The 23639-nt window shown below is 35.0% G+C and overlaps 1 protein-coding gene across 3 annotated transcripts in view; it reads right to left on the reverse strand.

Moving 5' to 3' along the window:
- The window catches only part of LOC131043582 (carotene epsilon-monooxygenase, chloroplastic), an 80010-nt gene extending 67339 nt beyond the window's left edge, over nt 1–12671 (reverse strand). The window contains exons 1-2 of one of the 3 annotated variants that reach the window (XM_059217941.1): nt 11941–12671; nt 8131–8427 (exon numbers count right to left, since the gene is read on the reverse strand). In XM_059217941.1, coding sequence (XP_059073924.1) covers nt 8131–8427; nt 11941–12426 — 783 coding nt within the window. In that variant the 5' untranslated portion in view covers nt 12427–12671. The remainder of the gene's footprint in view (nt 1–8130; nt 8428–11940) is intronic. The other 2 variants (XM_057976812.2, XM_057976813.2) reach the window with 2 other exon arrangements.
- Between the last annotated feature and the right edge of the window lie 10968 nt (nt 12672–23639).

The following is a 23639-nucleotide window of genomic DNA, read 5'->3' on the forward strand; positions in this document are numbered from 1 at the left end:
TGCAAATACCTATAGGCATTTCCTTTGAACCTTCCCCTAGACATTTGTCATTTTATTTTCAATTGCCATCTTTTGCTTGGTAAGCTCTCAATATTCTCGAAATGCCATGGTAGACCAAATTTCTACTCCTACAATACTTTCCTCATTTTCGAATCTTCGTGGATTGAGACATAAAGTGTCTTCTAATACTCATTACTGTTGTAGGATCCATCTAAACTTGATGACCAAATAATTCAACAATTTTTTGCATTGAAAAAGAATCAATTATAGGAGCTTATTTTGTTTTCCTTGTTGTAATAAACAAACCTAATTGTGAATTGGCATGTCAAAACACTTCATCTAAAGATTCAAGGATCTTCTCAATTTTCACAACTCCATCCTTTTTTTCTTTCTTGGGGTTCACTTGTGATCATTTTGATGTTTCTTCCCCTCATCTATGTGCTTTACTTGCTCCTTATTCTCTAGCTGCATTAAATTTGTCTTTTGTGGATTTCTAATCACCTTGAAAAAAAACATGTTGTGACCACCACTTCCTTTCACAAAAACTGAATGTTAGGTCTCAATCCTTTTCTACGTCATAGAGAAAGAGTGTTGTGTTGACATTTGTGTCACACAAAGAAATGTGTCCAAGACAAAGAAAAACATTGTGTCAAAATCCTAAGTCTGAAAATGTGTCTTGCAATGTCTTTGTTAATCCTTAGTCAAAACCTATTGTGTGGATAAGGAAAAATCATAAAACCAATATGTGAAGATTTGGTCTTCAATTTTAAGGGTCTTGCGTGGTCTTATAATCCAAATTAATCCAAACTCATACATTTTGTGTTTGGTGGAACTCTTCATCCATGTCCAATTGAGTCTTCACATACATGTGTTAGTAAAGTCCAACTCCTTAGTTTGTCCACACATTGACCCATTCTATGCTCTCATTGTTGTTGTCATGGACATCAATCAATTCACCATTTTGACCTAAACCCATATGCTTTTCTTGGCCAACATATACATGCTTCTTCCCATTGCTTCCAAAAGATTGTTTTGCGATCTATGTTATGTGTTGCAGTCCCCTCTTTGTGCCTGTTGTTGGGGATGCTAGTATTGTTGCAAATGATACAGATATGACTCCGACATCAAAGATTGTAACAAATGCAGGGAATTGTGCTCTTGATTGTGACACAAATGATCTTCAAAATTATCTTCTTTCCTTTAAAGCTTGGGCTTGGTCTTATATGCTTTGATCTCCACATGTGTATGCAAGCATCATTTGCTTGATTCACTTCTTGTCTTTAATACTATTTCAATTCAAGATTGTGAAGATGAGGATGCTAGACGCAACACTCAATGCCAATGTGTGATTGTTGTTGTTGTGGAGATGCTCAAAGTTCAGTATTTATCTTGAAGTTAATAAAGTGTGCATTCCCTCATGATGATAAGTTTTGTGATCCTTGGTGTTTTTACACATGTTTTATTAAGTTGAAACCTACAAGGGTGGCTTAACTAAAGCTTCATTAAGTTGAAAACCCAAATGGATGGCCTAGTGGAGACTCATTCTGAAAAGATACAAGGGCATCATTGAGTTTTGTGCACTTTTGATCATTACTGATACAAAGTTGTATACTTTGGTACTTCCCAGTTGAGTGGTCATATGTTGTCTGCTCCTTCCTCCACCAAAGTGGATGTTGTCAGCCTTCTCCTTTCTCATCTGCCAGGGGGGGAATTTGTGTCAAATTCGAGTGAAGATTTCAAAGATAGGGGGTTGCTATAAGGGATGCATCAAACATGACAATTGGCATTGATGCTCATGATTGTGATTACGATGCAAATGATCATCTTCAAGATGATTTTCTTTCCTTCTAAGATTAGGTTTGATGTTGTATACTCAACTCTCCGGATGAGTGTGCAAGACTTTACTGTGCTAAATTCTTGTTTCTTGCTAATCTAGTTCGGCATTGTGTGTTAACAGATGCAAGATGCAGCACTTGGTGTTATTGTTGTCTGCATTTGAAGTTGGTGATTTGTGCATGGCCTTGTTATGATCAGTTTTTTGATACTTTATGCTTTTGCACATGTTTCATTATGTTGAAAACTGCACGGACTGCTTAACTAAAACTTTCCTTTGAGTTGAAAATCCAAAAAGGTATTGTTAGAGGAGACTTGTGATGAAAATCTGACAAGGCATCATTGAGTTTTGTGCACTAGTGATCACTGCTCATTCGGAGTTGTGAGTTTTGGTACTTCCCATTTAGGGGGATATATCTTCTCTACTCTTTCTTCAACTAGAGGGAATGTTGCTGGCCTACTCTCTCATCTGCTAATGGAGAATCATGTGTGTATGCTAGATTCAAGTAGCGACTTCAGAGCAGAGTTGATATGGAGGAGAGTTGATTCTGTGGAGAGGACTTGGAGTGTTCTCTTCAAAGTTGCATCGTGTTGCATATCAATTCTGGATGCTTCTTTGTATACCACCACTTGACCGCATGCGTTTCAGGAAGAAGAACGTAGTAATTGGATTCATCGTGTGCCAAAGAGGCCTCTATGTGGAACAAACGTCTGGATCAACTTTGTTACCTCTATCCCCATTGGAAACCCTTTTCCTGTTTTTTCTCATCCATTTCCATCAATTTGTTAGTGGGGGCCATCATTCACTGAGCTACACTGAACCTCTTTTTTTGATCTACCACCTGGACCAATGGTTGCAGTCAAGATTGTAATAGATGTTAAAGTTATGAAGCAGCTAGTCATTCAATATGAATTTCTGTTTCACTAAAGCCTCCAATGGACTGTATCAAAGTGTAGAAAAAAAAATGAATAAATCGAAAGAGAAAAATGTAAAGTCAATCTCTGAAACGACTAAATTAAAATAGATTATCTAATTGACTTAATTATTTTGATAGAACGGATGCAGAAATCAATTTCTTAAATCTGTGACATGTAACAGATTCCAGATTTATTTATCACACTGTGCATGCTATAAAGTTTTGATAAATTTTAAGACTGCAATATATAGATCAGAGAAGCATGTTTCTTCCACCATTGCCAGGTCTCTGTTTTGCTTGGATAACTAACCAGATCACATTTCAATCATAGCAATCTCCAGTTGTGAACAACATGAGGAAGAAGCTAAGTACAATTGGAGTAGTGTCATCCTTTCATATGAAATTGGATTGATGATAAGCAGATGTAGCAAGTTAGAACATAGAGAATTCACTGCCATTGAAAAGATTAAAGGCTCAGCCTATAGCAAGAAGGTATTTCGATTGCCCAGTTTACTCAGAGCATTGTCCACTTTATTTAGAAATAACTTCTCTTGTTTAAAATTTATTTTTATATGTAACATCCTGATAACATTATATAAGTCATGTGCTGTTTATTCTTCAAAGAATTAATTGCTCATATCCCATATCTTTTGAAATACAGCAAACCAATTATTTGAGAGACAAAAAAGGAAAACCTCATTAACTTGTATATTTCAATGAAAAGGAACCAGAGACCAACCTAAAGCTTGAGCTTAAAGCTAGATGCAGAGCTGAATTTGTCATAAGTAAAAAGAAGATAGACCAAGAATAGAAATAGAGAAGCACACATTGGTTCCATGGAAGCTATAGTGATTTAAATGAAGAATTGAAATAATAATACAAAGACTAGTTTTTGTGACAAATCATATATATAGAACAGGCAGTGGACTATTACTTCATAAAAAGAGGAAATAGCATGCACAAAGCACAGTAATCTTAAATTTACAATCATGGGTTGTCCAAAAGATGAAAAACTCTTAATCGGCAATAAATCTTTTGGCCGGAAATTTTTTAAAAATCGGGAATCGGGAAAAAATCGACAATAAATCGGCAAATTTATCGAACATTTGAAAATATATAATTTCTTAAAATATTCTAAAAAAACACACATATACACTAAATTTATAAATTTAGAGAACATAATAGCATATTACCTCTTAAGAAAAGAATTTACATTGATGAGTTCTATGGATGAGTTATTAAATCTAAAGCACTAAATGCATGGCTTTATAGGCAACATATTATACTAATAAAATAACTATTATAACTATAACTATGTAATCATATTTATATATATTTATATTAATAAAATAATAACTAATAAATATTAATAATATTAATATATTACATAAATCATAATATTAACAAAATATGAAAACATAATATAAATTAATAATATAAAAACATAATAACAAAGAAATGATATTAAGCATGTAATAAAAACAAAACATCGGAGGCGAGAAGGGTTATCAGGATGAAGCCTCAGAAAACGTTTTGTCAGCTACAAATTTTTAATGAATTTTAGCGAACTTTGGTTGGACTTTTAACATCTGCCCCATGGCCAAAATTCGGCGAATGTTGTTTCCGTGAAACGCTTAAATAAAGAAGAGCTTTCGACTCTTGACTGTGCAACCTCCCGTCAAACTCGCTTTCTAGGGTTGCATTGAATAAAAAATGATATTGCTTTTTTAGACACGATTTTTTTACACTAGCTCGCGATTTATCCTCTTCAAACAGTGCGATTTTTTGAAAGATTAAATCGTCCGGAATATTTACTCCCGATAAATCGCAATTCTGACGATTTTTAGCCAATTTTTTCTCCTCATCATCTATTAACTCTACAAACAAATCAAGAATCAAATGGATCCCTCTCCCAGCAGGAACACAGAAAATGAATTTTGATGGTGCATCGCAGGGGAACCTAGGTCCTTCAAGTGCAAGGTATCTTATTCCAGACTCAAATGGTACTTTAATCAAAGCCGCCTCAAAGAAGCCTGCCTCAGGGACGAACAATGGGACACGGGAAGAAGCTCTTCTCCTCAACTTTTAACTGCTCAAAACTTGTCCTCCAAATAAGGTGATTATTGTGGGCAACTCACAGATTATTATTCAATCTCTGAAGAAGAGGCATCCGTTGAATTGGAAAATTCAAATATCTTAAAGGAGACATTATCTCTCCTTGATTCCCTTGAGGAATATCTCATCTCACATTGTTACCGGGAGGTTAACAAGATGACAGATTTTCTTTTAAGTTGCGGCATTGATCAATTGGAAGCAGTAATTTTCACCTATCAAATGACAAGGTGGCAGGGATGGGACCATGCGTGGCAATATGAGAGCAAGGCAAGCCTCGCTCAACTTTAATGATCAGGTGTACAGTATTTCAACAGTGGGGTTGTCCCCATTATTTCGCAACACATTGTCAAGTTTCATTTTATCTGTTAGTTCACATTCTTCTATTCACTCTGCAGCTGGCAAATAGGGTCTTCATTGCTATCTGGCAGAAATGGGGATGATGATGCTGGGCTCAACTGTTCAACAAATGGCCTTTATAGGCAAAATTACTTCAGCCAGGCTTCGAAAGGTTTCCTTCTTCACAAAGGAAGATGTCAATGAGGCTATTGAGGAAATTCTCAGTCAAGATTTTCTAGAAGACGCTACGTATCACAAAGTTAATTTGGAGATTCCTTCCATGTCTGTAATCAATGTTCTCATTTATCACAGAGAATAAAGCTCTAACAAAATCTCTAGGCAGATTCTATATCTGAGAAAAGTTTATTATGGGTTTGTTGGAAGCAGTGGACAAAGCCAATCTAACCAAGCTTACCTGGATTTTTTGTCCTAGTTGTGAATTTTGCAGTTTGGCCTCAATTCAAACTGTTTGTAGAAGCCTTTAAAAAGGAATCGGCCTCATCCAACATTTTCTTCATGATGGTTGTTGGATGGAAGGGTATCATCCATCTGTTGAAATGGCAAATCACACTTGACCAGAGAAATCTTCTCCATTGCAAGAACATTCCAATGTAGCTAAGGCAGAAAAGGCTATACAACTTCTCACTCAGAAAGCCACATTAGTTTAGCTCGAGGATAGTTCATTCAGTCCTGTGGTGGGAAGCTGATATCTCCACAGTCTGGTCTGTCTGGTCTTCCAGTGATGAATCTTATGTTTATATGTTATTATGGCCTCTCTTTTTTGTATATCCCAACAATTGTTCATAGTTAATGATATTTACCCATATGCAGTTGGTTTTGGGTTCTATAATGTCAAACAAAATCGTTAACTATTCCATTGTAATATGGAATAGTCATGTATATAGCTGCTAAACGATAGTGATGGTGTCAATCAAAAAAACTCTAGTTTTGTCAATTTCATTTTGATTTCAGTTCTGGCCTATCTTAAACAGCATATGTATCCATTTCTGAAAGTCAATGTAACTGGAGAGGGCCCTAACCCTCATATTATCTATCAGAAAAAAATCATGGTTATCTTAAACACAACCCAGATATTTAGATTTCTCCTGCTATCATATATCAAAGCATAATTCAAAAAGAAATGTGAATTCTTCTCTTCCAAAGCCAACCACTAACCTTACAACTGCAACATTTCACTAACAAAAGAATTCGAAATCTGTCATAGTTCATGCCGATTCCTTCTTTAATTCAATTTTAAAGTTTCGGGACAAAATAGAGTTCTTGAGCTGGTTAACTTTTCAAACCATTTTGACATTCCACAATTACAAAATTAATTGCTGAGGTCAAAATCTAGAATACCTTTCAAATTCTTATAAGGTGTCTTTTCTGAAGAACAAATGTATGGACTTAAAAGATGTTACTCTAATTCTTCTCCACACATCATTACATGTGATTTAGGCATATAGCAAACCTGTAATGTGCCCACTTTGAAATAAAATTTAATAACAAATGATAATAATAAAATTAAAATATTTAAAATTAAATTAAAATATAAAATAATATAATTAAATATGATTAATTAAGTCCAAGGGGTTGAGCTTAGTTGGTTAAAGCATTGAGTTCTCAATGTGGAGACCCAAGTTCAACTCCCATGAGGGACACCTTTGTGTAGAATTCTAAGTTGTGACTCTTGGTCTTCCATTGGTTGTTTAAAGTGGATTTCTAAGTTGTGACCCTTGGTCTTCCAATTGTTGTTTCTAGTTTGGTGCTCGAAAGGAGCTAGTATTTGTAATAAGTTTGCTCGAAAGGAGCTGGTATTTGTAATAAGTTTGTAACGTGGATGCTCGAATGAGCAAAAATGAGCTTTGTGATTCTATGATAATTAATACAAAAAAAAAAAATTAATTAAGTTAATGAAAAGTCAAAAGACATGAAAAGAAAAGTTGTGACTCCCTCAACAATGAGATATATAAGGGAGAAGAGAACCTCATTTGAGAGGGGGAATAGTTTGGAAATGAGAAGTGCAGATCTGATTTAAATAATAAGTGCAGATCTGATTATGAAAGGTTGTGTCCCTTTCAAAGGGCAGAAATAATGAAGAGTTGCACTCTTTCAAAGGGTGCTAATGGTGAAAGGGTGTGTCTCTTGCTAAAGGGCATACATGATGAAGAGGTGTGACCTCTCCCTCACATTGAGAGATATAAAGGAAAGGAATCAAAAACATCTAGTAAGATCACCATGGATCAGATCAGATCAGAACTGTTATTAAGTTACAGGCAGTAACATCCTTGTTGTTGGTGGTATGCATGGGGATGTGTTTAATAAGTATGCTTAATATATGAAGCCAAATTATGTTCTTATGCAGAATTAATAGTAATATTAATATGGACTACAATATGTATGACAGTCATACTTAATTTCATATATATATTCATAATACATAAGAAATATATATACTTAAAGTCTAAATCATGTTATTACTTTCCGTATTTAAGAAGATGGGATTGAGATGTTCCAAAGAGGGGCAGTCTAAATCCAAGCAATAGGTTAAGTCCCAAGATAGGGTGGGGATCAGCGACCCATAAGCCTTGAGGGTATAGACCCAAGATAGGTAAAGGCTTGGATCTGTAAACTTTGAGGGAACCTATTGTAGTTGGTCTCTAAGCGCTTTGGTAGCATATGTAAACCCTTCTCCCTTAAAACTGAAGTAGTAGCAGGGTTTGATATCTATATTAAGAACTATGAATAATATAATTAATCGGCTAATAAGGAAAATAGACAAGCACTTGTTAATAACTTATTGAAGAAAATCTATCAATTTTAGTATATTTAAATAGATCAGGTAGGGGACATTACAAAACTTGCAAAGCGGAGGAAGCACAGTTACACAAAATCCACTCAAACCATAGAGAAAAAAGCTCAAAACTACCTGCCAGTAGGGCAGAATATCTGTCGATCGAGATTCTGCTTCTTTTAAAGCAGTGTAAACAGCATTAATTAGTGGACTATCTGATGTGAGGGAATCAAAGTTGTAGTTGAACAATGATAGGCCAATAACATCCAGTGTTAGCTGAGAAAACTTTTCCTCCATGTTCACCTCAACAGCCATTTCTGTATCTCTATTCAGTTTCTCTACTAGCCTCTCAGCACACTTGCAAAATACTCTATCAACCATTACAGAAAGATATTTCCTATGAATGGAAGGCAAAACTGCCTTACGTCGGACCTGCAAAAATACATATATAAATATTGCTCATATTTTATGAAAAACATAACTATGTTGAAAAGTCTGAAAACCCTGTAACAAGCTCATTCTTCTATTCATAAGCATGCTTTGACAGACAATTTATCCAATCTATGATTTACTAGCATACCAATAGAGTTTTGTTCCTAGTTTTACTTCACATTATGATAATGATACAGAAAGATTGTGTTTATTGCTTGAAGAAGAATTCAATTCAATAGTAGTGATAAGTGAATTAATGGCATTATTTCTTTGAAAGATCCTAACATATGCACATATTCAGGACTTACTCTTACAAATGATAGATTTTACATGTTCATTTATTTATAAGATGGGTGAAACAATTTACAATGAGGTGGTGACTAGAAGAGTGTCAAAATTGAGATCAATTGAAACTACTTTTTCCTTAAAGGCATGTTTGCTTTACAAAACAAAGCGTTGCAAATTGAAACTAGCTCATTTGAATTCAAGATTGCCTGAACAATGTTGCAAACAACATTATCAAAAGACAGCAATGGATCCAGCATGACATGTCAGGCCATTTGTGTTAAAATTTGTGCATGAGAGGCCACAGGCTGTAATCTTCTACAGTGACCAAGTGAGATTGTCTTAACTTCACATCAAAATTTGCAGAAAAGAGAAGGGGATCGCAAAAGTAAAATTCAACAGAACATTAACTTAGCAACTCTAAGAAATGTAGCTTCTTTGAGGTTACTGCTTTATAGGAGAAAAGTCCAATGTAAAGTGCTATATTTGTCAATTTTTTTAGGCCATGGATGTTCCCATGAAATGTAATTCATTCAGAAAGTGCAAATAATATAGAATCCCAAAAAATCAGAAAGGCTACACTTGAGGAGGTAGATGTTTATCAGCTGCTGGGGAAGGGGTCTGAAGTCTGCAGCACTGGCATAAAGTTCTTTTGCTACATGAAAGTATTAAGAATCATTCCTGTGGGAAAACCTATGTTCCATGGTATTCACAGGATGGGGCAGTATGTGGATAGCAGCACACATTTTGGGGATGACAGTCCAGGAGACTTTCTTTTGAGGAGAGCAGCATATACATGACATCGAAATCCAAGTTTAGACATTCACAAAATGTATCAAATTCAAGATTCGTTGATTTTAGTACAGCGGCAATAAAACTTAAAATGTCCAAATCACAAAATGACAAAAACGTCCATCAATAGGCATAGCAATAAGATTATATATATAGATACAATTGTCACCAAATGCAAATTGATTGTGGTAACTGTGAGTTGCAAATAAGTGAATGGGTTAGTTATAAGGAGGGATTATTGTTTGATAAGGACCATGGGGGTTTTTGTGGACCCCCCACAACCCTTTTTTTGTTTAATTTTTTTTTTCACCCCAAGAAAAACAAGGACATCTAGACATCCTTGAGATGGTCAAGGGACATCACATATCCTATACTATCCCGGGATGTTATATTTCCCCAAGACATAGAGCCTCTTAACAAGACATTTCAAGGACACCTCCCTTAAAACTTCAAGGGCAGGAAACGGCCAGGGGACATCTACTGCCATCCTCGTATCCAGCAGATACCACAAGGGATGGGAACACAGGGTTTAAGGGGAGGGGGAGGATGAGCTGGGGGTGGTGACACATCCCTGTGTAACCCTGGGGATTAGTCAATGGTAGCTAATACTCCAAAATATATGTAGCCGAGGTGAAATATATCCATGAGATCATTTTACTGCAAAAGACTCCAATTGTTTTTCTTTTGATGGTTTACGTAGGGATTCTATTGGGGCCTCTCTCGTGCATAAACTTAAAAAACATGTATGTCAAGATAGAACCACAGAGGGATGAAGGCCAACCAGACCAACAAACCAAAAACATGGCAAGCACACCACCAACAGTAAATAAAAACTTTACAAAAAAGGGGCCTCATCCCAGAAACAAAAACCAGCAGAGGCCATAAAGAACAGCTCAAGAAACAAACAACCCCCAAGCCACACATTACCACAAAAGACTCCTAATATAGTCAGCTATACCATCTGAAAACATTTGGAGAAGCACTGCCCATCTGACCACTGTCTAACAATCCTAGAGATAGGTTTTTACTTTATATTAAAGAGATTCATTTTGTTTTAGCCTACTTCTTTAAGGATTTCTCTAGTTTCTTCAAAATATTCTATCAATCCTAGAGGTGGGTGTTGCTTTTTTACAGAAAGCAAATAGTCTTTTACACTTTACAGTGCCCTAAAATCTGGGTCATAAGTCTTGAAGAAAATATCAGTCTTCCTATATCATTCTGGCATTTCAACTGATGGCTATTTGCTTGAAGGCAGAAAAATCTAAATTTTGTTAAAATTCAGGATTGTATTTTACTAAGGTGGTAACTTGTTACTCTATGGATGAAAGAAGATAGTTTGTTAGTCATATAGCATTCTAGCATTTCAACTGATGGGCATTACTTGAAGGCAGGAAACATCCACGGATTAAAAAATCAACTAAACATTGATTTGCTGACATTACTATATTAAAGGAGATGATTTTTACAGTAAATTAGTACATTTTTTGTACAATATCATAGCATTTGGGTTGATAAGTAACAAAGAAAACATCTGTTTTTTATGTTATTTTACTAAACTGCTGGATATAGCTTGAATACAGAAACCATCAAATTCAACTATATGATATTTCACTGGGGTGTGCGTAAGGACAGGTGGCAATGAAGGCAGCTACCACTATTGTGAATGCATTATTATTAAGTGCTCACATGAAATCATAATTATATTGGGAATTTTTTTCAGAAAATGTGGAGTGAGCTACTGTTTGGGAGATTTCAAGTGAGTGCTCGAGAGGGGGTGAAGCTCTGCGCAACAACATGAGAGTTATTTGCCCAATGACAGCATAGAGGTGGTTTAATTTTTCTAACATTTCATTGCAGATTATAATGGTGATTTTAAAGTTTTCGATGAAGGCTCCCATTTATCTGTAGCAGAGCAGAAAGCATGCACTTTATTGCGAAACACTCCTATATGTACTCAGCAGCTCCTGCTATGAGAATTTTGGAAGCCCCTTGCATGGGAGCATTGCCTTACTAGATTGAATAAAGAAGATTTCAAGGTAGTATTTAACAGCATCCAAACATTTGAGTTAGTAAGTAACAAAGAAAGCATGCCTCAACATCTAATTTTTTATAGCATTCTAAAATTGCCCCTAATGGGTTATTGCTTGAATGCAGAAACCTTCTAATATCAATACATGTTACAAGTAAATCTCCTCATTGATATTAATTTACTTAAGCAAACATATAATTTCTACAGAATCTCACCATTTCCAACTCTGGAAATTGCTCAAATGCAGGAAAATTCTGGTGGGATTAATTATCAGATTTTTCATGTTTCCACAGGTAAGTATTTATTGTTACTCTCGATATTCTAGATACACAGTGTCATTTCTTTTATTGATTCTTCTATAAGTTGTCATCCCAAGCACGCAAATCAATGGAATAAAATGTGCTTACCATCCACAACTCTCCTTCAGCAATGGCAAAGCCCGAACCAAAAAGGAACTGAGAAACTTCAGAAACAAGCCCTTTGCCATACTTGCCATAGTTTCTCAAGACATGCTTGGCTGCTTCAGGGTCACTAATTACAACAAAATTTCTGGGCCCAGCAGCTAATCTATAAACAGGGCCGGATTCCTTCATCCATTTGAAGAGGGGAAGAAAAAGAGCACCACCCAACAAGTCCTTCACATCATCCAGCTTTGCATTTGCCATGGGAATGCCAGACTCATCTGGGCCAGTCCTCATCTTCATGAAAGACGTTAGCCAATCAGGACTCACCCATGAAAGACCTGCCCCTGCCTTATCAGTACTTGTACTCTTTTCGTCCACTCTGCATTGAATTCTCAGCAATCTCGTCTTCTTCTTCCTCGTGGATTGCTTTGGTAGTGACACTGCCACATTGCTGGTTATTGAAGGCAAGGAAGGGGATATTGTTGTCATGCTAGGACAACCAGGAAACTAGTTCAATTGTCGCGAAATGTACCAGCAGACTGTTTTAAATTGGATGTCCCCTCCGTTGTGTTAGTTAAACAAGTTAACATTATCCATTGTTGAATGCTTGGACATTTTCTTTTCTATCACGCAATAATTTGATTAACGTCTGCGAGTCCAAATTAATTAGACGATCCCAAAAGCCCAACTTGTCTTTGCTATAGCCACTAAATGCATCTGGGTCAAGGACAAGGTCAAGGACAAGGCCAACTCCTCTCTTCGGGGATTTGAACGTGGCATCTCAGTGTTTATACTAGGTATAGATATCCTAAAAACGAGAAATAATTATTTTATTTATTTTAAATTATTTAAATTTATTTTCTAAATTTAGTTTTTTAAAGATATATGTAATTATATTTTTGTTTTTATATACGATCATCACATGGTATTTTAGGTTTTAAGGTGTCATTTCTTGTATATTTTAAGGTATTAGTCTAATGTTAAAGTAAAATAATATATTATAAAAATGTATAGAATTATAGAACTTTGAATTAATTAAGATTTATTTTCTAAATTTAGTTTTTTAAGATATATGTAATTATATTTTTGTTTTTATATATATGGTTATCATATGGTATTTTAGGTTTTTTTTTTCTTTGTAAAATATTTATATTTTTTTGGTTAGATTGTACTCACGTGTTATGATCAAACTTCAATAAATTTGTTATATTTAAGGTGTTATTTCTTTTATATTTTTAAGGTATTAGTTGAATTTTAAAAGTAAAACAATGTCTTATAAAAATGTATAGAATTATAGCACAAAGTGCATATTCTGTAAACAAATTTAAGTTTTCAATTTATTTATGTTTAGAGATATATTAATTCAATAGTGTGGTAATTGAATGAATTTATATATTTATTTACTCTTCTACTCATTTTAAATTTTATTTAATTGTATATCTCATTTATCATCCTTTTAAATTTCATGGACATGATTGTTAGTAAGACCCTAGTTGCTAAATTCAAATCCACCTCCCACTAATTTTATATTAATTTAATTCAAATTTGTGATTATTACTTTCATGTCCAAAGTGTGGTACAAGTTGTCATATTTGAAGACATGCCCTAAGACTTTTTAAAAAAAGAAAGGCCAATCAAGGAGGAATGGATAAAGGATTCATAATGTTTTAGCATTAGAGAACCAAATGCACACGTAGTATGGGCAAAGAACAATCAAAATAGTTTGCATCAACATTCATAAAGATAGATATCACATGTCTCACATTCAACATTACGAAAAAGAAAAATTTAGGAGCTTAAAAAATGCTAAAGGAAGTCAAGTAATTCAATCATAAATCATCAAGCTTTCATATGTGTTCATTAATGTCATCTTCACCCAACATAGGTATAACAGTAGAGGAGAAAAATCAAAGCATGTAATAAATGCAAATAGGATCACAAATTCGGGATAACCTCACATTTTTTTAGAAGACAAGATCATAATAGTGATTATGTCTGTAGCTAATTTAGAGGGCTCGAAATAACTTTTCTTGGAAAAGATATAAAGTTTGCAAGAAAAATTCAATGTCAAAAGGTAAAAGACAAGGTAATCTTATTCCATCTTTCATTCATATTATATATTATTTATTCATCCCCATCCTCCAATTCCTTTGTTCATGAAATTATCCAAGGACTATTAACAAAGGAGACTAAATCCCCACCTCAAAACAAAGTTGTGCAATATATCATGCATCCACCTACATTCCCTCCAAATCAAGCCAAACCTCAATCTCCTAAGCTTCATGAATCCCCCATCTATTCATCCACCCAAATTGAAGAGTTTGTCTCCTCCTCCATCATTCCATCCTCGAAGCTCCAAACATGCCAAGAGATTGTTCCAAAGCATGCTAGAATAGATTCCTCTCCACCTCAAGATCAAATAAATCCTCCATCTCAAGATCCAAGCATCCCCTCTACTCCATCAAATGATCCTCTTCCACCTCATGATCACATTCTATATCAAGAATAAAGTATACAATCCACTCCATCTCATAAATCCCTTCCTAATCAAGATCAATACATCCACCCTCCTCCCCCTCATGATCACCTCCCAAGTCAAGATCAAAGTATCCCTTCATCTCCATGTCATGATCCTAATACATCTCAAGATCCCAATACTCTTAATCCCCCTCATAATCCTAATCCTCCACAATAATATCTCATCACCCCTATCCAAACTATCCATGAATCCCATACCTACCAACTTGGTTCCTCCATCATTATCCAATACAATTTCCTCTGAGATCTTATAATTCCTTCCACCTCATTTCCCCCTCAAAATGGACTTTCATCTTGTTTCTGAAACAATAAGTATCGCATTGGCAAAATCATGAACTATCAAGGAAAATGGTTAGGCCTCTGTGAACAAGGCATATTAAAACCCCTTCAAATCAAATAAACTCCATGCTCATATGGCCTTAAATACCAAGCTCATGCTCAAGATGTTGGTATACCCTTCATCCCTTCCAAACCCAAAATCCCTCCATCTAAATCTAAATCCCACCATCTCCCATCCTCCAAATCCATTTTGGGTGAGCATCTCCAAAAGTTAATTCCCTCCTCATCCACATCCATCTTGGGTCCTTATATACCGAAATTAAATGATTCATCTCTTCCATCCATCTTGGATCCTTACATGCATCTATCCACCACATCCATCAACTTTATCTCAAAGTCCACATTTCCATCACCTCAAATCCCTAAGAAAGATCAACAAAGGCATACATCCTTGAATTCATTCCAATATTCTCCCTCCATCACCCCATCCATAAGATCTTAGAAATGTTGACTTGGTCAGCACCTCCTTCGAGATTCGCGACATGTTCTTCCTCCCGCCTCCCATGTATCCTTGTCTCTGGCCACTCTCTTGTTCATTGGTAGCTCGATCTTTTGACGTAATGGAAGTGGTGATTCCAACAATTGGTATCAGAGCGCTGGGTTACGAGTTTGAATCCCAAGAGACCTCCTTCATTTTTTTGGTGTGGAACCCTCAATCGGTGTTGAGGGGGAGATTGTTGACTTGGTTAGCACCTCCTTTGGGATTCATGACATGCGCTTCCTCCCGCCTCCTATAGATCCTTGTCTTTGGGCACTCTCCTGTTTGTTGACAGCTCGAGATTTTGGCGTAATGACAACGGTGATTCCAAGAAGAAAGATCCATCCTCATGCACCCATACCATTGTTATTTGAAGCAATTTGGATGCTATATTTAAAATGTATAAAGCCAAAAATCCACAAAAATACAAGGATCAACATATCATTCAAAAATACATGCTAAAGAAAAAAAAATATGATCATGTAGTGTTGTAAATTGTACACCCTTAATTAAGGTTGTATAATTTCACCCTTAGGTTAGCACCCGCTTTAGTGTGTTGCATTTTTGCATTCTAAAAATTCCTTTAAGCATTTAATTATTAATTTAATTAAATCTAAAGTCCTCTCTTATCACTCCACACATTATAAAAGTGGGTCCTTAACCCTAAGTGTGCCCCTTTTTTATTGCATCTTCTTTAATCAATTAATTAAACCCCGATTCCTAATTTTGACATTCAAGGCCTGATTTTGCATATCTAAACACCTTGAATTATCACACTAAGCTAGGATTGATAATCATGATACCTTGCATCCCTAAAAAATGGGAAAAAAGTCGGCCAAACCAGAGCATGGTACTCTAGTCCCAAGTTTTTCTCACTGAATTTCGAGATCATGTTTTGGCGGTATTATGATGTTTAAATCCCAATTCATGTGAAAATATATCAATTCTAAGTTGGCCTTATGGTGATTTTAATTATGAAATCCCTATATAAGGCATCCATCTCAATTCATTTTCATGATAATCTAATCATATCTAAGCATTATCATCAATTCAAGAGAAAATCCGATTCAAGGAACAACAAACTACATAAAGGCATCTTCAACTTATGTTTCAATTATGATTTCATGATGGATTTTGTGTGATTTATTGTGTAGTTTCATCAACACATGAAGGACTTATCCTAAGAGCATTGCATCACCTATTGAAGGTATAATCATCTACATTCAAGCATTTCAATCCCTTGTCCTCAAAAGGCAAGATTTTCCATTACAATTCAATTTCTATTTTTATTTCAATTAGGGTAAATTCCAAACTCGAGGTTTGACCTAAGGAAAATCTAGGTCAAACCCCTATCCACAACACAATTTCCCTTCTTTTTGTGTGTAGGTGGTAAATTTGGGAGCCATGAAAGTGGGAAAGGACATAGGAGACTGAGACAAAGTGAACTGTCTTTTGTAGAAGTTCTGGAAACACCTTAGGACAAGGGCGTTGTAGAGGGACAAGGGCACTAGGGGAGGACCAAGGCGCCCATCACCCTAGTCCAGACAAGTTTTCTCAAACTTTTGGTTACGAGCTCTAATCCTCTTCTCTTGCTCGGATCTTAGCTTACAACTCTGTCTGGATTATGCAACACTCTAATTTCATCATTTCATTTCAATTTCTCATTGTTGTTATAGATTTTACTACTTGCAATTCAAAACCTAATTCCAACACAATTCAACTCAAACAAAAGGGGAAATAGGACCTCAATCAACATTCAACCCTCTTCTTAATAGAATTTAGGTTGGATCTATTGAGGGTTCATCCTCCTTTTAATGTATTGGTTAATTTGGCTAATTGGTGGTCTTATCCTACTTGGTGAAACCCTAATTCCAAATTACACCATTACAGATCCAAAAGAAATAAAAATTCAAATGACAACAAAGGCTTGAAAATAAAAATCCAAAACCATGTGGATTCCCAAACTACACATATAAGCAATGCATCTCAAAGCACAATACAAATTGGCATCCAAACTTGCTAATCCAAAATATTCCTCCACTCATAAGTCCTTTAATCCACCATCAAAAAATATCTCACCTTCCAACTTCATTTTGGGTCCTTATGTCCTACAATCCACTATCCTAAGTCTATCATCTCCTTCTATTTTGGGTCCTTATTTCATGTCCCAAAATCCAAATTTTATCCTGCATCTAATTCAAAATTCACTTCTCCAAAACTCCACCACCCTTCAAGGTGTGTGCTAATGTTGATCTTCCCAACATCTCCATCCACTTATCCACAAAGTACTCCAAGATACTATCCATCATCTAGCATGCATTCATCATCCTTTCATTCCTTTAATCCAATCCTTTGCATAAATTATTATCCTCCTCCATCTCGCCATCCATTTCTACCAATATCTATGACCATGTATCTATATATCCTTGGTCAATTATAGTACATCTTGAAGGGATATTATCCTTGGAACTAGATGCTTGATTCCTTCCTCCATCCCCCTATCACCTATCCACTATCTTCAAAAATCCACTTGTCCACTTTCTTATCATAATCTCTATCCTTCCAAACTATCCCCCCCCCCCACAAAAAAAAAAAGTAAAGAGAAAAAATCCATCCAATGGTGAAAACCACTACTTATGGCTCCTTGGGTAAGTACCATGATGAAAACTTGGTAACAAATGTCATGTGTAATCCCTCATCCTCTTACACTTTACACTTGAGGGAAATTTCCATCCATGCTATTTTACCATCCACATAATCCTCTATCCTTCATCTCCTATCCATCATCATATCTAAGTGCATCATCCTTTCGTATCTTTGATCCTAACTATCCTAGCCTTATCCTCCATCTCATATCCATTGTCCTATATAAGTTAATCTTCCTTTGTTATCTTTGATCCTATCTATCTTATCCATGTCCTCCATTTCTTATCCATAATCCTATCTAATTTTATCCTCCTTTTCTATCTTTCTTCTTGACTATCCTATCCATATCCTCCATCTCCTATCCATCATCCTCTCTACATCCATCCTCCTTTCCTATATTTGAACTTTACTATTCTATCCAAATTCTCCATCATCCTATCTAAGTCAATACTCCTTTTCTATCTTTTATCTTTACTAACCTATCCATTTCCTTCATCTCATATCCCTCATATTATCCAAATCCCACCCAAATCCATCCTCCTTTCTTATCTTTGATCTTGATCAAAAATTGTAAACAAATAATAACAATGTATGCATTCTTTGGACAATACAAGTCTTACTTTCTACAATCCATATTATTTATACATTATCCTTCCATCTCATACTTCTTTTGTTATCATCATCCATTTCCATGCATCCACCATCCCTTCTTCCTAATTGCAATACCTCTAGTGGGGGGGATTTCATTCCTTTATAATATAGTCCTTGGATATCCATCCTCCTATCCTTCATCCTCATTTCATCATCTCCTATCACTAATTATCCACTAAATCCCTCTATATTTTATCCAAACAATTTCTCCATCCTTCCATAATTTTTTTCCCAAGCTATGGCTCTCCCTTATCATTGGTAACAATCTATTTATTCTTTATCCAGCATCCAATGCTATCCTATCCCATTTATTTAACCATTATATATTTAATGCAATCCTATCTTGTCTAGTCCATTTATCCTCCTCACATCTTGTCCAATCCCTTCATCTCTCCAATCCAAAAAATCCCAAATTAGTCCATCCAATTGTAATCAATCATAATCCATATAACCCAATCTTTCAATCAAGCCTATCATCTTGAAGCTTGATCCATCATCTCAATCTAAATCAACTTATAATTCATTGATAATCTTTAGTATAATTATCATAATCATCATAGGGGTGTATCCTTCCCAATCCTTTGGATATACATTGTACTTATCATTAACTTAAATGTGATCCTCTTCATCATCATTCATCAACTGGTCAATTAATTAATTGGTTTTCAGCTTGCCTATGGACAATATGTTGGTTTAATTTTGTTTTGTTGTGCATGCTTTCTCATTGCTTGTGTTTATTATCATTGTTTGTATTTAACATGGTCTTTGCATTATATTGCCACAAAGGCATCATGGTCATCCATATCAAGGTGTCATAAGGCAATGTATGATCACAAGTTTGACCTTTTTGATCGTGTATTTGACACTTCTTCATATTGATTCCTCAAATTTTGGTGCATAATGTCAAGTACAATATCAAATCTAGGTTGCTTATACTATCACAACATGATTCTCCTCCAAAATTCCTCTCCTACATCCCTTCATCATCCCTACCTACTTTCTATATGTATCACCCTTATCATTTTCCTCTTTCATCCTATAGTCCTTCGATCCATTTTGAGAGACACTCATTTTCTTAGAACCTAAATGTCCTATTCAGGAGGCATAACACTACCTCCTTACCATCCTTCCTCAACCCACCAATGAATAGGGCATCATGCCACTAATCCTTATCCTTTTCTATCCACTATGTTTTATTCTTATTCGACATAACATCACTTTACTATGGTATATCAAAGAGGAAAAAAATGTAGACACCTACATTTGACCATGTACTCAACCACGCTTAACTTTAACCTATCATAGCCAACTAAATCAATATTTATTATTTATCTAATTTAGCCATCACCTTTATCCCTTTATCTTTAATTGAATAAATTCATATTATTTAATTAATTCTAACCTTACTCCCTATATCCCTCTAACTGAATCAATTAATTAATTCCTATTAAATTTCTTGATTCAAGATAATTAATCCTCAATGCCATTTTTTATAATATATAATTTCACATCACCTCCAATCCCAGCCCTTAAATCCATCTACATGGATCAAGATCTAAACTTTACATCATGTGATAAGTGTCCCTACCCTCCTCTTTCTCACACATGTGTGAGAATGAAAGGTAACCTCATAGCCACCCTACCTCTTACACATCTCATAAACATGTCACATTCCCAAGCTAGCCTATCTATTACACATTTCATAGACTCTTTCATATTCTTCCCAGTGTGTGCTCATACATGTGTGAGAACACCTATCTTACACATACACTCTCCTTGCGATACTTCTCACTAGGCTAAGTCTTCAATCCATGCCATTTCTCTAAATTAATTCTACCCATCCATTTATCATCACATCTTGTCCATTGATTCTTCTCATCAAAAATCTATAAAGTGAGGCATTTGTTCTCATTTTAATCTATCTTATATTATCCTATTCTTATGCTTTCATTTATTATATCAATCCTCATTGTAGACACCCAAAATTGTCATGTCCTAATTAAATAAATATTTTTATTTAATTAATTATTTATCCTAAGCCTTCTATTAATTAAATAGATTTTTATTTAATTAATTCACTTATCCTTTTCTAGCCCTTTCCCTATTTAAATAAATATTTTTATTTATTTAAATTATCTTTTCCCTAAATCAAATAAATATTGAATTTGTCCTACTTCCTCTATTAATTAAATAGATCTTCATTTATTTAATTAATTAATTAGCTTTTTCCCTCCATGACACTTGTCATTCATCTCTTAATTTGCCTCCAACTACCCTCTAATTATTTTTCATTTTCTATGCCTACCCTTTAATTCTAGCTGACCATTTATCCTTTCACCTCTTAATCCTATCCCTCTATTTCCTAAGGTATCTTCTATATAAGAGGGTTCCTCCATCCATTCATAACCCTAACTAATGACATATGCGATCAATCAACCTTCAAGCAATCAAACGACTTTGCAACCACAATTGTTCTTTGTTGAGCTCTTGTGCACACAAAAATCTGAGAGCAACCATATCAAAAAAGATCAATGGAGATCAAACCCTACTAAGCATGTGAATGGTATAATCTTTCTATGTTTTGATGTTTTACATGTTTTAGTTTTCTTCATTGGTGTATGGTGGATTCTTGATTGTAGAACTAGGGTTTTATGTGGTTGGATCTTTTATAGTTTTACATTAGTTTATCATTTCATTTTCACTGTATACACTTGTCATCTTCATCCTATCATCTACTAGTTTGAACAACCACATTCCGCCCAACTACAACTTCAAAAGGAGAAAATAAAGTTGAGAAGGTGCCTCTACTTTTGCTCAATCCATGAGATGAGAAGGTAAAAGACAAGGCAATCTTATTGTATCTTTCATTTTTTTTAATCTATTCATGTCTTCTATATTTTCCTCATCTTCAATAACATGCATAATAAGTTGGTCAACAAGTGTAGCTCCCACTTACAACTCTCTCATGATTCATCAATGCTCTAACATTTTCAATGTGGGAGGCTCAACTTCTAAAAGCCATAACTTTTGATCCAAGAAGTTGATCAAGCCTATTAAATATATCAAAGGGATTTATGTTGTCATTATATTCTTACCCTAATTATGACCTATTTTAATATTTTTGGGGGACCAAAATCAACCTTTAAAGCCTTAAATTTTGTATTTTTCTATTTTATAACCCAAATTTATATTTTTTGTTCTTAACATTAGGATGCAAGATTGAGACAAATTTTTTAATATTCTCCCATTTGTCAAAAAAATTTAAGCTCCTAAATGGAATACCAATAATATGAAATATCTACAAGGGGCTAAAAGGCCCATAGACTTACTACACCATTTGAGCTTCTCCGTGTTGACTAGCTTCATTAATGCATTATAAAAATAAGGGAAGAAATAAAGAAACTAAAATTTCTAGAGATAAAATGAATAAGAATCAGAACAACATAACAAGAAGATATAATATATTACTAGGAAGTTAGATTGTTTGAGTGAAACCTTAGAGATGTTCAATGAGAATAGTCCCAAGGGAGAAGATGATAGTAACTCGACCAATTTTATAAAAAAACTATTCACTAATTATGAGTTACCGAAGGTTTTATCCTCAAAGATAAATAGAACAAATGAGGAGAACAAACCCATACACCAAACACCACCCCATGCAATCTAATTTGAGAATATTTCTAAGATACAAAGAGTGAATCCTTGTCCAGGATAAAACATAAAAAATAAATGAGTGTCAAAGATACTGTGAGGAGATTCAATAGAAAACTAATTTGAGAAAGAAAAAGTTTCCTTAGACAAGGGCTATAGAAAAAATTACTAAAACAACAAAATAATGTAAATAGATAGATAGAACCTAAGTAAAGACGGAAATGAGAATCAAGAAAAAATCTAGATCCAAAACATAGGAAAATAAAAGGTAGGTTGGACAAGTCTACCAAACCTAACCTACCTTGTCTATTAACATAGATACACATATCCTGGAAAGGGATAGCGAGGATAAGGAATGTGCTGGTAAAGGGCTTATCCTGGATAACCTCAAGAAACTCTCTGAGGCGAGAATGGATTACGTTAGGTGGACCTATGAGATCCTGAAAAACCTGGAAAAAAAGGGAATAAACTCGGATGAGAAGAGGGAGGATGAAAATAGAGAGCAGATTAAATGGAAGCAGGAAATGGAGAATAAGGTAAAATCACTAGAAGAGGGAAAAGAAGCGATGAAAAATCTGATGGGCGTTATCCCAAGTATCCTCTCTGTCGTCACTAAAAACCTGGAGGACATCGCCAAGGTCTTTGATCATTCTTGTACTCTGAATCCGGTCGTGGATCTTGACCTGGATGATGAGACCATCCAGACTAGAAGCGGTCATGCTACTTCGGTGGGCGGTACTGCGAAGAGAACCAGGGCCAGTGTCAAGAAAGTTGTGGCTACTTCCGCAAAGGATCCCCCTAACCTCAAAGACAACATCAAAGAGCTGCATGAAATTAGCAACACCCTAGCAAAAGCGCTGGAAAAAATCTGAATTCTGGAAGGTCTGCTGGCTTAATGGGGCTTTTTTGGGTTTTCTCTAGTTTTCCGATGGTATTTTGTGGTTTTGTTCTTTTCTGTTTCTTATCACTTTTGTTGTTTTAGCTGTTTAAGTTCTGATTGTAAAGGGTTTCGGAGCCCCTTCAAAACCTGCTTTTTCCTTAATAAAAAACATAGATACACATATGTTTAATCTCCTTATCTCTCAAAAAGAAATAAAGATTGACAATAAACATCTATTTATTTTCGAATCCCACTTGAGTAGGATAGAGGTTAATAATATCTAGACTATACTATTTTATTTTGTTAGAATTGTTGCCCTTTGTCTAATTTGACTTATTATAATGCTCATGCTTATTTTGTTATCTTTATGTTGACCTAGATGCAAGTTATGCATCTCATTTTTGTTATGTTGTCCATCACAAGTCTTACAATTGTGTTTTTTAATTTATTTTTAGCTTTCTCTAATGTTTTATAGTCTTTTGTCTCTCCCTCCATTCTTGTGATGCATTTTTATGTTAA

This window comes from Cryptomeria japonica, chromosome 1 (assembly GCF_030272615.1).
Source record: "Cryptomeria japonica chromosome 1, Sugi_1.0, whole genome shotgun sequence".
Taxonomy (NCBI): Eukaryota; Viridiplantae; Streptophyta; class Pinopsida; order Cupressales; family Cupressaceae; genus Cryptomeria; species Cryptomeria japonica.